The sequence below is a fragment of the Echinops telfairi genome, unplaced genomic scaffold (genome assembly GCF_000313985.2).
Source record: "Echinops telfairi isolate 266 unplaced genomic scaffold, ASM31398v2 ScPeMD7_7421;HRSCAF=8459, whole genome shotgun sequence".
NCBI lineage: Eukaryota > Metazoa > Chordata > Mammalia > Afrosoricida > Tenrecidae > Echinops > Echinops telfairi.
Genome location: NW_022111321.1, coordinates 19,474,388 through 19,491,604, shown reverse-complemented (window position 1 = coordinate 19,491,604; position 17,217 = coordinate 19,474,388). Strand labels below are relative to the sequence as shown.

The 17,217-nt window shown below is 36.5% G+C and overlaps 1 protein-coding gene across 1 annotated transcript in view; it reads left to right on the top strand.

Moving 5' to 3' along the window:
- RDX (radixin) overlaps nt 1-17,217 on the top strand; it is a 67,044-nt gene that overhangs the window by 15,127 nt on the left and 34,700 nt on the right. The window contains exons 5-9 of the mRNA XM_004708979.2: nt 4,266-4,349; nt 4,541-4,687; nt 7,218-7,314; nt 9,617-9,780; nt 16,517-16,647. Coding sequence (XP_004709036.1) covers nt 4,266-4,349; nt 4,541-4,687; nt 7,218-7,314; nt 9,617-9,780; nt 16,517-16,647 — 623 coding nt within the window. The remainder of the gene's footprint in view (nt 1-4,265; nt 4,350-4,540; nt 4,688-7,217; nt 7,315-9,616; nt 9,781-16,516; nt 16,648-17,217) is intronic.

Here is a 17,217-nt window from a genome sequence, read left to right as displayed (position 1 = left end):
TTTACAACACTGAGTCGAAGAATAGATGACCAGTAGAGTAGGGTTTCATTTCAGAAAGTTGTTTACAGTTTACCTAGGGAATGTAACAAATCCTCCGGGTTAGAAACTAGGGTTAGAGCTTAAGTGGAAAATCTCTTTAGCACTTTTCTGAAGAACTGACTTAAAAAGGCCACAAAAAGGAATTCATTTTCCATGACAGCTAGAATACTATGTTTTGTTTGTTTGCTTGTTTGTTTTGATATAACCAAAGAAACCAAGCTCACTGTCTCCGAGTCCTATAAGGACAGGTTAGAACTACTGTGAGTTACCAGACTAACTCTATATGAGTTTGACTCGATAGTGATTGGCATGTTTTATTTATGGGACATAGACACTTTTTCTCAATGTCCAACTGTCTGGTAGTAAAATTAATAATCTGAAGGTTATTGATTATTAGAAATCAGACAAAATCAGTGATTGGCTTGTTTTATTTATGGGACATAGACACTTTTTCTCAATGTCCAACTGTCTGGTAGTAAAATTAGTAATCTGAAGGTTATTGATTATTAGAAATCAGACAAAATCATTTGATTTAGATGGATGCTTGTGGTGAAGGGAAATCTGTTAATACAGTTCTTCTGTTTCTCTTTAACTCCTACCAAATAATTCAGTGGGACCATCCAAATGAGATGTAGAGCAGTGGTTCTCAACCTTCCTAACACCTCGACCCTGTAATACAGTTCCTTATGTTGTGGTGACCTCCAAAACATGAAATTATTTTCATTGCTACTTCATAACAAATTCTGCAACTGTTATGAATCGGGCGACCCCTGTGAAAGGGTCGTTCGACAACCCCCCAAAGGGGTCGCGACCCACAGGTTGAGAAGTGCTGATGTAGAGGATTCTATCTCAGGGATTGGTCAGTTTTGCTTTTCCTGTGGTTATAAAAGAGCCAGCTTAGAAGCAGGAAGAAAGAAAATCTTGGGACCATTGAGAAAGAATAGCCCCCAGCAGAATATGTGCAAGATCCTTGTCTGAAGTGGTGGAGGCAGCAAAGACTGCAGCACCGAGACCATGAGACCGAATAAGGAACCAAACTGGAGTGGCACCAAGACTGAGGCAGAGCAGCAGCTGGGGTTCCTGGCCCATGGGGACAGAGGCCATGAGACCATGTGACTGACAGGCGGAGGACCAGAGAGATACTTGATTGTTGGCTGAGGCATGGATGTGGCTGTAGACCTTTGTGTATCCTTAATATTTTCTTTTCTTAGCTTATGGTGACTTGATAGTATCCCTAATTAACCCCCATTATAATGAGTATTATTATTGTCTCAGTTCTATGTGGCCATTGCCAAAGATTATTTAACTCGGCAGAGAAGTAGAATGCTGTGGGAGAAAAGTTGGGGTCAAATAGGGTAAGAATGAAGTGGTAGAGATATGCCTGCCTTCTTCATTGTGACAGTTAATCTTAGGCTGGTGTAGCAAGGGATTCTCCTCTTCTCTACTGAAGCCCAAGGAAGTCAGATGTGACCTCCACATGCTTTCCTCAGTACTTAATTTTAGCTGTGAAAAACTCATGTGAGCTGTCTCTTCTTTCACATTGGAGTTAAACTCTGGGGTTATGTGGATAATTAACTCCACCAGATAACATATTTCTCCATGAAATAGAACTCAATATACGCATGTGAAGTTTTAAAATGCCAGGTTTCTAACTTGGACATATGTGTGGTTGGTAATACCTTTACCAAGATAAAAGAACCCAGAGTAGGAAAAAGGGTGGATTCAGATTTGAATCCATTGAGTTTGAAATACATGTGGTATAACCATGATAGAATCTAGTATTCATTTGCATATGTGGGTCCAGATCTCAGCTGTCTGGACTCTAGACAGTCTGGAATAATCAGCAAATAGATGGTAATTAACCCTTTATGATAGAGATGCGTGCTATAAAAGTATATGTAGACAGAGACAAGCACATGGAGTGGAACTTATTGGATAGTAACTTTTAAGTACAGAGGAAGAGGCCCCTGTGAAATACACTGAGAAAAAATGACCAGAGTTAGGAATACCAGAGGAATATTATGCCACATGTTGTAGGCTGGGTGTTCTGGAGAAGCAAGCACAGCGTGTGTGTGTGTGTTTGTATGTGGTGGGGAGGTAAAAATTTATATCAAGAAAATGACTCACACAGTTGTAAAAGTAGGCAAATCTAGGCAGGCTCCAAGTCTATGGGTCCCATGTTAGACTGGAGGCTTCCCACAAGTAACTATGGGAGCTGATGAACTCATGATTGGCAAAAAAATAACAGACTGTGGCTGCAGAGGTTAGTGAATCCAAGGTTGGCTGGTCACCTGGCAGGCGACTGATGACTTCAGATCAGCAGGCAATAAAAGCCTCCAGGCCAAAGAACTGGAAGTTAACAGCCAGATGCAGGATCCAGAGAAGCTTTCCAGTGAAACAAGAAACAGGCCGCACTTCCAAGGAACCGTCCTTTCAACTGGTTAGATCAAGACTGTGATTTAAGTAAGGGTATTGCCTGCTACCCTAACCTTAGAACTGCTGGGCGGCCCAGAGCAGATCCCATAAGGCCCATCATGGGAAATTATTAGGTCTTAACTGCCAAACTGTGGGAGAAACATGAGGTAGGATGGGGCAGAATTGACTTAGATCCATTTATTCACTCTGCAAATTTTTGAGACCATTTCAGTGGTGGCATTGGGCATCCAGTGGTGAATATCACGATGGTATTATTCCCCACTCTAACACAGTGTGTGTGATCCTGTATGTAGGCAGAAGACAGCGATGAATGGAGGGAAGAGCCTGAGAAAGTAGGAGTCGAGGTTATTTACATCTTAGTAGTCCATTAACCAGGCAAGAGATCCCAGGGTTAGGCATCATTTTCACACAGTTAAACAGAGATTGTGCCATCTGTAAACGAGGACATGGGAATTCATGAGTGGAGAAAGATAGATAATTATCATATGATCCAAAGAGAAAAGGAATACGTAATTTATTGTATGCATTACAGATAAATGATACTTTTAAACATAATGACTGCACTGATTTAAAATATTAGTTTTGGAAAATAAGAACAAATGTTTGTACCGTGAAACCTGAGAGAGCTAGAACTTGATGAGACTGGTTTGTTTTCCAGGTTTTTTTTTTAATGTTTTTAGAGATACAGTTGACCACTCACTGTTGCTCACCACTTTTCTATTACTCTGTTAGTAGGGAAATATTTTTCTTTTCTGGCCAGTTTCCGCCTTACTCAATTTCTGGTGTATGTAGCTTTGACTGTATTTGCCTATCTCTTCATAGAGAATATTGAAAGGTATACAAATAGGAAGACCTCACTATATATACTTTCACGTGCTATTTCCATGTATTCCTATATAAAGCAATAGAATTAATGGTAAAAAGGTGAATACAATAAAGGAAAAATTTTCGCTCTCTGCCATTGACTTGTTTCCAACTCATAGGACCCTTTCTAGGACAGGCTAGAACTGCTCCTTTGAGTCTCCAAGCCTGTAACTCTACAGGAGTAGAAAGCCTCATCTTACTCCCTTTCAGCAGCTGGGGGTTTCAAACTGCTGATCTTGTAGTTAGCAGCCCAACTTGTAACCATTGTAACACCAGTTAGGGTTGAAGAATTCTTATTTTTAAAAATCTTCTCCTACATAAGAAAGCCACTCACTTTATTTTGGCCTAATAATTTATATAATGACTATATAATAACTTTAATAATCTGTATAATGACTTTTAAAAGATGCATTATTTAAAATAATTTAGAATCTCGGTACTGTTTATTTTCAGATCATTGTAGAATCACATGCATTTGTAGAATAATAGAGAGATCCCATGTATCCTTCCTTCTCCCAGCCTTCCCCCGTGGTAACATCTTGCCTAGCTACATAGCTCAGGGTCACAGCCAGGATATTGTCATTGAAACACTTCACCAATTCAGATTTCACTAGTTTACATCTACTCATTTGTGTTATGTGAGCCCCTACATGGTGCACACACTAAGTGGACTGGCTACTAAGCAAAAGGTTGGTGGTTCATACCTATCTAGAGCCACGAGGCTGGTGACTTGAAGACAACTGTTGTTTGTGTTCTTTTTTATTTAGCTCTGTGTAATTTTTTCATACATGTAAATTTGACACCTAACACAGTCAAGATATAGGAAGATTCCTAGATTTCTAAAGAATACTGACTTTTTTGATCATAGAAGCATTTTTATGTGTGTGCATGTGAATATGTATCATTTTCCCACCTTCTTTTTCAAGTGTTTTGGAACAGCATAAACTGACAAAAGAACAATGGGAAGAAAGAATACAGAACTGGCATGAAGAACACAGAGGAATGTTAAGGTATTTGAGTGGTGGTTTTCTCTCTTGTTCCTCAAATTATTTTATAGTATTTATTACTACAGTTGATTATCCCCCAAATATTTTTTGATTGATGTGAACAAACAAAATCCCTTTTAATCTAAGGGATTTAGAAATATTTGTTTGGTTTTAGATAATCTTACTGACATAAACAATTAGCTTTATTTCAACAGGGAAGATTCTATGATGGAATACCTGAAGATTGCACAAGATCTGGAAATGTATGGAGTCAACTATTTTGAAATAAAAAATAAAAAAGGAACTGAATTGTGGCTAGGCGTGGATGCTTTGGGTCTCAATATTTATGAACATGATGACAAGTAAGTAAAGTAGTTGCACATTGAACTAGTCATCTTTTTCAGTGATTCTAAGTGATTTTAGTATTATGCCTCATTTGTGAAAGTGGCTTTTTTGGCTTGATTACCCTATTTGTTTTTAAAATGAAAAGTTTAGGAATGGCACATAGACATAAGTGTTATAATTCCACTTTTCAGAATCTTATAGTTTGTTTTATTTCTCATGTGATATCTATACCAAAAATAACAATTTATTTTTAATTGAAATATGCATCTTGAACTACTGTGAGTTATGTGTAGTAACTTAAAAGTTTTTCCTCAATAGGTAAAGAATGATTCTTTAATTGTTGTTAATCTCGGCAAATAGGCTGAGATTACAGTTATATAAGAAATCAGAAGCACCAGAAGAATGAATATAATGCATGATTTATTATATTCTATAATGAGTTTTTTAAAAGTTATCATACAGGAATTATTTTTATTGCTTTTAGGTATTAGTAGAATTCTTACGTTATGCCTGCTAAATAATGTAATTATATTTTGAAACATTACATTTATATTTAGATGCATATAGGATGCATTAAGTTCTAAAAGCACTTTTCAATCAGGAATTATACCTCTTATTTACCTGTGCCATTAATGCCTGAGTTGTTTATTGAGTTTGTTTTCATTATTACTTACATTCAATAAAATAAACATTTCTAATTACAGAAGAGGGAGCTTCCAAAAGTTCATTGGAAAGTGGAATTAAAAGATAATGGACATTTTCACAAGCATTTTGAAGCTTCCTCATAGAATGATTTCAAAAAGAGAGCATTTAACTCATTTTCACTCAACTCTATTTTTGAAGTTCATATTATAAAACATGTTAAAATGTTATATAACTAGAGAAATTTTTGGCAAGCAAAAATGACTTAAAAACTAATTATTATAAACTAAATCTTTTAATTATTGAATTGATTTCTATTAGATCACCCGTTTTCAAGATGAATATAAGCAAAGATGGGAAATATGAAAGGAGGGGTAGGCACAGAATGAGATTGGGGATGGTCAGTAGACTTGGTTCATCTCTAAATGGTGCTATTTCTTTTTATTATGGGAACTATTTATTCATTATATTTCTAAAAACTTGTTTTATTATAAATCAAAATGGGGTACAACCTAAACAGCATATTAGTTAAGTCTTTTTACTAGGACTGTCACGTACTACCTTTGTGACCTCAGTCTAGTTATTAACTCTGAAATGAGTCCAACTGTCAGGCTCACTTTATCACAGAAGGTTGTCATGAGAATTATATGAAGAAGTTCTGAATTTCAAAATAGTACATCCATGCCACGTAATATTATTACTTTAGAGAGTTTGCAGGCTCCTTTTTTTTTTAAATGATGTTATTTTGGCTTAGCCCAGTGACCATTAAAAGGCAGCACATAAAATTTATAGAATATTTATTTAGAAGTTACTTGCTGTGCTGCAGTTTCCAGCCAGTTTAAGACTTAAAAGAAAAATAAATACTTTGACATTCACGTTGTTTCCAGAGCCTGACTAAAAGATGCCCTTGTTGGCAGTGTAGGTGGTGCAGTCCTTTCTCCCTGCTGACAGTAGAACGGCAGTGATGGCCTTTGATGGTGCTTTAAAGAGTACCATGTGTGAAAAGTAGAAACCAAGGCGCTATAATTCCTTAAATGTTATGAGTAGGGTCATCAAATGAGGACAATTTCTCAGGGTTTAATTCCAGCTTTTTCTTTTATTTAGGCATTTGTATGTGTGTGCTTCAAAAATATTTTTATTAGCTTGTGCCCAGTTTGGGAGACGGGGGGTTGAAAAGAATGAAATCTCTTAAATAAAAATATTTTTATATTTGGCTTAAACATTGGTGAAAACCATTAAACAAAAATTTGTCTTTTAAAATGTATTTATTGAGATATAATTCAGTATCATTTATCCTTTGAAAGTGTAAAATGCAATGTTTTTAGTATATTTACAAGTATCTGAACATAAACCGAATCAGGAGGATGTGTTTTTAGAAATATTCAGTAGTTTACATCTGTAAGTTACTTGAAAGTTTTATCACTACTGCCATCAAGTCAATTCCAACTCATAGCAACCCTATATAAAGACAGGTTTGAAATGCCCCTTGGGGTTTCGGGAACTGTAACTCTTCATGAGAGTAGAAAGCTTCAACTTTCTCCCTGAAGAATTATATATAAGCTTTCTTTTTTGAATAAAAACCAAGTAAAACCAGTACACACTTCCTAAGAGTCTCTGTTGTACATTCTGGCCACCAGATATTTTTTAAGGTGATTTAATGAAAATAAAATGCTTTTACAGTTCATGACACATTTATTAAATCTTCAGGTATTTATTTAATTTCAAATTTCCCTGGAAAAGGAATGCCATCTGTATGTTATGATTTATGCTTGTTGTGAATAAGGGTAAATACCCTTCTGAAATCTGGAACTGTTAATAATATTCGTTCAGCAAAATTTGTTTCAGAAAGTTATGAATTTTGTACATGTTTCCTATCTTTAACTAAAGGTGCTTTCCTTTTTGAAGGTTAACACCTAAAATTGGTTTTCCTTGGAGTGAAATAAGAAATATTTCATTTAATGACAAGAAATTTGTTATAAAGCCAATCGACAAAAAGGCACCTGTAAGTAATCTTCTTTGTTTTTGTTTATTAATTCTAAGTTTTTGAGAGTTTGCTGTGATAACTCATTTATTGCTCATTTATTGAATTGCTCATGAGGCACATTCTCTTTTCATAGTTTTGCTTTTCCAATGATGAGATAATAAAGGTTATTTATATCAGGCATCATCAGAACAAAAAATCTTACCATCGTGAATGACGGGGGTGTGTGGAGTGGAGACCCAAAGCCCATTTGTAGGCCGCTGGAGATCCCCTTGTAACGGGGTCTCCGGGAGAAGACGAGCCAGTCAGGTGTGATGTAGCAACGATGAAAAATACAACTGATCCGAACTCTACCTTGCAAGTCTGGCTAGACCAGAGGATGTAGACTGGTATAGATAGGAACTGGAAACATAGGGAATCCAGGGTGGATGATCCCTTCAGGACCAGTGGTGTGAGTGGCGATACTGGGAGCGTAGAGGGAGGGTGGATTGGAAAGGGGGAACCGATTACAAGGATCTACATATAACCTCCTCCCTGGGGGATGGACAACAGAAAAGTGGGTGAAGGGAGACGTTTGATAGGGCAAGATATGACAAAATAATAATTTATAAATTAACAAGGGTTCATGAGGGAGGAGGGAGCGGGAGGGAGGGGAAAAAAGGAGGAGCTGATGCCAGGGGCTTAAGTGGAGAGCAAATGTTTTGAGAATGATAAGGGCAATGAATGTACAAATGTGCTTTACACAATTGATGTAATGTATGGATTGTGATAAGAGTTGTGTGAGGCCCTAATAAAATGATTAAAAATAATAATTACAGCAGGGAAAAATTTCTTAGATATTTCTTTTCTCTGAAACCACAAAGTTATAGGAGACTTTAATAATAAATAGCCTAGACCTTATTTTGGTTCAGCTGGACTAACACAGCCAAATTACCAACCCAAAAAGGCTTTGTCTGTTGTTATTGCCTGGCTTAGTTTGAGATGTTTTTAAGTTTTGCCTGCTATTCAGAGAAGACATCCAGTAACATTGTCTTACTGGTTATTGTGTATCAATTGCCATCAAGGAAGCTTCAACTCCGTAGGGTTTCTAGTGCCTGAATTTTTTGGAAGTATATTGTCAAGCTTTTCTTCTCAAGTTGGTTTTTTTATAAAATAGAAGCATTGGGTTTTTATTTTAATGTTCAGAATTATGAAAAAATTAAATTAAAATGTGATACCTCAAATCAGAGTCACTACCATTGACTACATTTCTGCTCATAGCGACCCTATAGAACAGAGTAATAACTGCCCCTTTGGGCTTTCAAGACTTAGGATCCCTATAGGACAAGGACGCCTCATCTTTCTCTCACAGAGCAGCTGGGGAGTTCAAACTGCCGGCCTCTGGTTAGCAGCCCACTATGCATCCCCCCACGGGTTCTTGTGAAAAATAGAAGGGAGGTGATATTTAGTAGGAGGTGGTTGAAACAATCACCATTCCCAACAAACAGTTTTAAATAATGTGTTACTTCCAGAACAAAGTAGAGTTAGCTCTGTTGTAAATTAACGCTGATACATGAACTTTGTATTTTCATAACGTTAGGACTTAAATCTTTATGCTTAAATTGCTTTTGTGAGCATGGCTGATGGTAGTTGAGGGCTCAGGATTAGAATTCTTGCCTTCCTTGCTGGACATCCAGCTTTGACTACCAGCCAGTGGACCTCAAACATGACTGCTTCTCTGCCGGTGGAAGTGTGTGTGCTGCTGTGCTGCTGCACAAGGTCTGTCAGAGTGAGGCAGACTAGGAGGAAAGGCTTAGTGATTTCTTGCATTTTAAGACCAGGTGATTTCTTTCTGAAAATTCAGTCATTGAAAGTACGGGTTTGGGTCCTACTGAGGTAGAGTATGGAGTATAATTCTACTCCGGTATACATGGGGACTCTTTGAAGCAGAATCGACTCAGTGGGACCCTGTCTTGTGTCAAATGGTACACTCCAGGACTTAAACTGTATGAAAAGGACAGACTAAGGAGAACATTTCAGGAGTAAAATACAACTCTGAAAGAAGGAATCCTTTTGAGTTTTGTGGCTGAAGCAAAAATCAAAAACTCTTACTTGGAAGAGATGCTCTTCTTAATTACCTTTAGAGGAGAAATTTTGAAAGGATAAGTAAGTATATTACCCTTAGAAAACGGGTGGCATATGCACGAGAAGGTAAGGAACAAGTTATGTGGAATTTTATGATTACATGTAAAGTCACATTAGAATTCATACCACATTTAAAATGTACAGATTTGTGAGAGACACTTCCTTCACAAATACTTTATTGAGAATACTTTATGTTTAGGATTTTGTTTTTTATGCGCCTCGTCTGAGAATCAATAAACGGATTCTGGCATTATGTATGGGAAACCATGAACTGTACATGCGCAGGAGAAAGCCGGACACCATTGAAGTCCAACAGATGAAGGCCCAGGCGAGAGAGGAGAAACACCAGAAGCAGCTGGAGAGGTATGGGATTTATCACCTTCCACTCTTTGTTGTGAGGAGGAGGGTTTCTAAGCATTTTGAGACTACTCTTTGCTTCTTTAAATTACTTGAAATTTACACTTTTACATTATTTTCATTATATTAAAGTTGAAAGCAGATATTTCTACTAGTATTTCATAACCTCACAGATGCTTTCCTTTTATCGGGCTTATTTTTCTTGGACAGGCATTGTTTTGAATGTATTGGTTTGAAATGTGAAAATTTGTTTTGTTTGTGACTATTCTTTTTAATTTTTGAAGGTAATATAAAATATACAAAATATTTTACTTTGAAACAATACCAGTGATACTGTAGAACTAAAGGGTACTACAACTAGCCAAAGACATTAATCTTTTCAATTATGGTTCCTTTAGACTTTCAAAATGCATACTGCTAAATTCACTAAATTGTGAGTTTTAAAAATGGGAAAAGATATTAAGTAGAATCCCCATTGATCTTAGAACAGAATTGAAACAACACTCCCAAATTGGATTTTAGATTAGATTGCATGCTTGATGGAAAAAAAAATTCTAAAAACCAAACAAAAAGTAAACTCTATCAAGGAAATCTTCAGAACAATATAATAGAGATCCTTGGGCAGGCTAGGGATCTGGAGTTGGCTGGAGACCCGGAGCAGGCTGGACATACAGAGCAGAGCTCTTATCTTCCCTTGGCTGTAGATCCTGAGCTAAGTCAGTTTCTGAGGTAGCAGAGTGGACAAACTGCCTGCTCTCGCCTCACCTTCCAACCCCAAACATCAAAAACAGCCAGTGTGACCCTGAACACCAACCCCCAGCAAAAAAAAAAAAAAAAGAATTATGTAAAAATAAAAGAACTTTATAATACTCTAAAATATAACCAAAACAGAAGACCCTGAAGTATATTTTAAAATGTTACTGGAAATAACTTGATTTGTATTTAGTAGTTAAGTCAGTTCTTGGCTAGATAACATTTTGTTACTTGCACTTAGGATGTTTGTATTTAATGTTTCTCTTAATTGTTTGTGTAGTTAGATCGCTGCATTCAAATCATCTCTGAATGAAAACATTTCATACTCATGGGGCCTTTTCTGTGGCTCTTGATTTTACAGTAATATTAAGTTCAGTTATTATTTTGGGCTTTGCCTTTCCTACTATTCTCATGTGACTTAAGATTTCATCATGGTTATTACATGGTTTTTAAGAAACATACTTTTTAGACTTCATATATCTTTTAAAAATGATTGTTTTTAGTGTAAGTGTACAGAGCAAGTAAGGCTCCTCTTTTGTACAAGTATATTGAGTGTGTTACTGAGAGGACTCATCTGTTGCCATCCACTGATCACAGAAACACAGAATCTACATGTGCGAACTGGAACCTTAGTCATATGTATCACTTTTTTTTAATCATTTTATTGGGGGTTCATACAACTCTTATCACAATCTATACATCCATCCATTGTGTCAAGCACATTTGTACATTTGTTGCCATCATCATTCTCAAAACATTTGCTTTCTACTTGAACCTTTGGTATCAGCTCCTCATTTTCCCCCTCCGTCCCTGCCATCCCCTCCCTCATGAACCCTTGATAATTTATAAATTATTATTATTTTGTCATGTCTTACACAGTCATATATATCACTTATATTGAATCAATTCCAACTCATGACCTATAATATGATATCTGAGGCTATAAATCTTTATGGATAGCTATCCTTGTGTATGCAGATATATGCAATGTGGACTTCATATCTTCTTACCTGGCATAGCCTCTTAGCCATCAAGACTTACTACCTTTCTCTGGGGTAACACTTTTCTTTTTTTTAAAAAAACTTTTAATAATCTCATTGCTTTGTTTTGTCATTTTTCTCCCTATTGAAAGATACCACTGTCTAACTTTCATCATAAGTTAAATGAGAAATTATGATATGTACAATTTTTATATCTCAGTCATCCCTCCAGCACATAAAGAAGACTGTTATATAACTTTATATATATAGAGAGAGAGTATGTTTAATAAGTGCTATTTGTTGATGGTGCTACATTTACTTGTAGTCTGAGGCCTCAACAGAAGTAGAAGACTAAGTTTCTCTCGACACAATAGCAATCCCTTGGTTCCTTTCCTGGATGCATTTTATAACTTTTTATTAGCAAGCCTTTAGTGTCTGTCCTGCAATTCAGTAACTGTTTAATTCACTCGAATGCCTAGTGGGTGTTTTATATTATTCTTGTCCCAGAGGTAATTGACCTTGTTTCAGAAATGGCATGCCAAGTCTTAACTTAGCATTCTTTGCTTTATAAGGAGAGAGAAATGGCAACAGGTTTGGTCAAGCCCACTGACAAGTAGTTAATCAGATTTACCTAAGGCAATGCAGAGATGTGCTGCTAGGGTCACTTAGGCCAGAAAAGTCGCTGGAAAAGTGGAGCAAAATGGCCTTGTTCCCTGCCATGACTTGGAATATGTGGCCATCATCTTCTCTCCCAATAGCTCTCATAACTGGTCTTTTGGCAGTGGATATGATTTTACATGTCAAAGAATTACACCCCCCCCCATTGTTTTATTTGATCCTGAGTCATTTGTATGTAAAATGAATGATTATCTGCACACTTTTACATGGCCAAACTTTTGTCAAACTTAGACACTAAGCGCCTCCAGTTAAAATTTGATAGTTATATACCAATTACAAGTGTTTTGTATGGGAGCTCCTTTGTCGTGGCTGTCTACACATGCTATTTAGGATACTCCCTCCCAGGACACAGCTGGATGTCATACAACACACAGACTTTGGAATTAGGTAAATTTGGGTTTGAATCCTCATCCAACCATCCTATTGGTTAAATAACTACTGAACTTCACTTCTCCTGTTGATGTGAGAGTAAAAAGTTCTAGCCTCAAGTAATTTTGTGAGAAACAATGACATTGAGCAAAGTAACCAGTGCTCAGTAAGCATTAGCTATTTTAACTGTTGAGTATTAATATTGTCAGAATGTAAATTGAATCCAGAGATTTTTATTTTAACTTGAGAAAAAAAGTTGAATTTACTTGCTTTTGTTTGTTTTTTTTACGGTAAGTAGTATAAATTTTATTTTTTGTGTTTAATAAAGATAATTGGTAATTTATATATTTATCTCTGATAGAGCAACTGGACAAAAAGTGTGTTCCCAGCCCTGTGTTCTAAATATAAATATTTGCATTGATACTTTAGAGTATTGCTCCCAAAATGGACTCACTGTCCCCCTGTGGCTGCTGGAACGATCCAGGGGCCTGCAATTATGGGCTATAGTACAAAAGGGTTGAATTCCGTGGGGGTGTGCACATAAATTTTTTTTCTAAAAGGGGACTTGTAGGCCAAATAACTTTAGTAATCTGTGGTTTAGAGTAATAATTAGAGGCTTTATCTCATGAAAGTGGAACTTGAGCAAAAGCTTAGTAGCTAGAAATAGGCTTGAGGATTAGAGCAGTGGTTCTCCTCCACCTGTGGGTCGTGATTGGGGGTCGAATGACCCTTTCACAGGGGTCACCTAAGACCACCGAAAAACACATAAATATTTCACAGTATATAATTACATATTGTTTTGTGATTAATCACTGTGCTTTATGTTTTAATTACCATATATACTTGAGTATAAGGCAACCCGAATATTGGCCTAGGCACCTAATTTTATCACCAAAACTGCATTAAAAATGTGCTGAAAAACTCGGCTTATACATGAGTATATATATACTGTATGTTCAATTTGTAACACTGAAAATACAACCTGCGTTATCAGATATTTACATTACGATTCATAACAGTAGCAAAATTACAGTTATGAAGTAGCAGTGAAAAATAATTGTATGGCAGGGGGTCACCACAACACGAGGAACTGTATTAAAGGGTCACGGCATTAGGAAGGTTGAGAACCACTGAATTAGAGGAAGATAGTTTCATATGAGGATGTCAACAAGAGCAAACAGATGGATAAGAATAAGTATGGTATTGTCTTGGGATAGTGGCTTGACCAGCTAGGTTCTCATGTGAACAGTATTTAGTGGAGAGGAGAAAGATCTTCTATTTTCATAAGGGAAATATGACAAGTCCTGCAAAAACTGGTGTTGTGGAGAACCACAGGTGTTTATAATAATTGGACTGATAGACATGTGAAAACTTCAGCAATTTGCTCCAAAACTGGACTTTCTATGGTAGAAATATATGGGTATCTAGGGATTTTGAAATGTAGGTTTATAGAATGAGGGAAGGAATTCAGAAAGTAAAAAAATGACAATGTTTATCTGAGACTTGCTGTTGAGAACCTTTGTAGTATTGTGCCAAAAATACAAACTTGGCACCAGCTGGTAGGGATGCGGTTCTGTGAAACATGTAGACATTCTTGAATGAGTGTCAGAGATGAAGCCAATGGCAGTTAATGTACAGTAAAAATAATAAAAAATGATGCGTGTTGCTGGAATAGTGATTAAGCACACATACACACACTTACATAATTAACTAGTCATATCAACAGTAGACCACCCCTATGATCATTCTAATGGGATTGCTTAAAAGAGATAAAGCTAATTTGTCACTTTGTATTTAGGCATAAATAGGTACTACAGAGAAATTAAACTTGTAAAATTCATTAAAAATTTTATATTTGTAATTTTGCCATTTAGATCATTGTAAGTGGTTAATCCAATGACTTAAGTACATTTACCTTGTTAGTCAGCCATCACTAGTCTTATTTCCAAAGTTTTTCATGATTCCAAATAAAAACACCACCTGTTGCTGACCAGTTAATTCTGACTCGTGGTGACCCTATTTTAAAAGACAAAACAAAACCTACCCCCCCAACCCCCACTGTTATTGAGTTGATTCCAACCCATAGTGACTCTGTGACAGAGGAGCGCTGCCCTTCTGGGTTTCCATGCCTTACCTTTTGTGGGAGCAGACTACCTCCTCTTTCTTCTTTGCTATGGATGATGGATTCGTGCCTTACTGTTAGAGCTGAGCACTTTAACCAGTGCACCACCAGAAACTCAGTATACCTTAAATAGCAACTCCTTGTTCCTCACATACCAGCCCCTGGTAACTATTTTTTTTTTTAATCATTTTATTGGGAGCTCATACAACTCTTATCACAATCCATAAATACATCAATTGTGTGAAGCACATTTGTACATTCATTACCCTCATCATTCTCAAAACATTTGCTCTCCACGTAAGCCCCTGGCATCAGCTCCTCACTTTTCCCCCTCCCTTCCTGCTCCTCCCTCCCTTATGAACCCTTGATAATTTATAAATTATTATTTTGTCATATCTTACTGTCCGACGTCTCCCTTCACCCATGGTAACTTTTTAAAAATACTTTTGTAGGGGGCTTTTACATCTCTTAGCATAATCCATACATTCCTCCAGTGTATCAAGCACATTTGCACATATGCCGCGATCATCATTTTCAAAGCATTCTCTTTCCACTTGAGTCCCTGATACCAGCTCTTCATTTCTTCCCCCTCCCCCACCCCTGGTAACTATTAATAAACTTTTGTATTTATAATTTTGTTCTAAATATTTCATTTAAGTAAGAACTCGTGTACTCTTGGCTCCCTTGTGTCTGACTTGTTAGGAGCTCTGGTAGTGTAGTGGGCTCCTTGGACTGCTGAACACAATGCCCAGTTCGAAACTGCCAGCTGCGCCACTGGAGCAAGATGAGGCTTTCTGCTCTCGTAAAGATTGGCGGGCTCTGTAGCCCACAAGGGCAGTTCTGCTATGAGTCAGAATTCACTCAATGGCAGTGAATTTGGTTTTGATTTGGTCTGATTTGTTTTCATAGTTCATCTCTGTCATCGCATGTATTAGAACTTGATTCCTTTTATAATTAAAAAAAATTCATTTTTATCAATTAAAAATTGTTGGCCTTTTCATTTTACGGCATTTACCTTTGTGTGTGTTATTCATGCCACTGGTTTTTCCTCCGGTAACCTTTTACTAAAGAAGGGTTTGTTTTTGTTTTGGTATGGCACCTGTGCAGTTCTTTTTGGTGCTGATAATTGGTGACCTCATGAAAAGAATCACACTGCAACCCAACCCTAATATATATATATATATACACACACACACACACACATATGAATGTAGAATCACACTGCAACCCAACCCTAATATATATATATATATATATATACACACACACACACACACACACACATGAATGTATATCCCAAACCCAGTCAAATCCAATGCCACAAGTCCATCCCAGTGCACAACAGCCCTGTAGATAGAGTAGCATTGCCTCATAAGGTTTCTAAGGCTGTCTGTAATCTTGGCAGAATCGAACTGCCACACCTCTCCTGCATTGCTTTTCATGTACCTGCTAAATGGTTAACTACAGTATCATCAGGGTCCTATTATAAAGCATTGGGCTGTATTTCTAACTAAGTGATATTTTAAACACAGCTATAGATATTGGAGGGGGTGGGCTGGGGTCGAGCAAATTTGTTGCTTTTGAGTCATTTCTTGCCCATGAGTAGGCTGCCATGTATTACAGACTAGAAGTGCTGCTTAGGGATTTCTTGGTTATAATCTTTGTGGTATCAGTTTGCTACACCTTAACTCCTTTGCTGCTAGGTGAGTTTAGAATGTCATTGAGTTAGCAGCCCACCACCAGCCCACTTTACCCTTTGGTTCTTCTTAGTTAATACTCTGATTTCACATGAATACTATCTCTGTTCATTCATAACAGGGCATTTGTGATTATTTTTAAGGGCACAGTTAGAGAATGAAAAGAAGAAAAGAGAGATAGCAGAAAAGGAGAAGGAAAGAATAGAGCGTGAAAAGGAAGAACTTGTGGAACGTCTGCGGCAAATTGAAGAACAGACAATGAAGGCCCAGAAAGGTAAGTCTCTTTTTGACAACAAATTAAAAATTGTTTATTGCTTGTTATCATATTGTGTATTTCATTACTATTATAAAAATTTGTATTATGTAGAATACTTTTTTTGCCTTTTATTTTACCTAATTTATATTTAGCAGAGTCACATTATAAATGTGTTTGAAGAAGGCTTAACTATGTAGTACTTGTATTCTTTTCATGTAATAAAGTGCACAGATATTTGACATTTCTTCTTTTATGTCTGTAATTGTAAATATTACTTTATATATATTCCTGTTCAAGGTTTCCTAAAGAGAAATACATATTAAATACTGTATGACTTGAAACAAAAGCTTTTTTTTTGGTTAATACGTGACCCATAATAAATGGCCATTAAAGTATTTTTTCCTTCTTCTTAATTTTATTTATTCATTCATTTATGTATTTATTTATTTATTTATTTAGAACATTTTATTAGAGGCTCATACAACTATTATTGCAATCCATACACACATCAATTGTGTAAAGTGCATTTGTACATCATTCTCAAAACATTTTCTCTCCACTTAAACCCCCGACATTAGGTCCTCATTT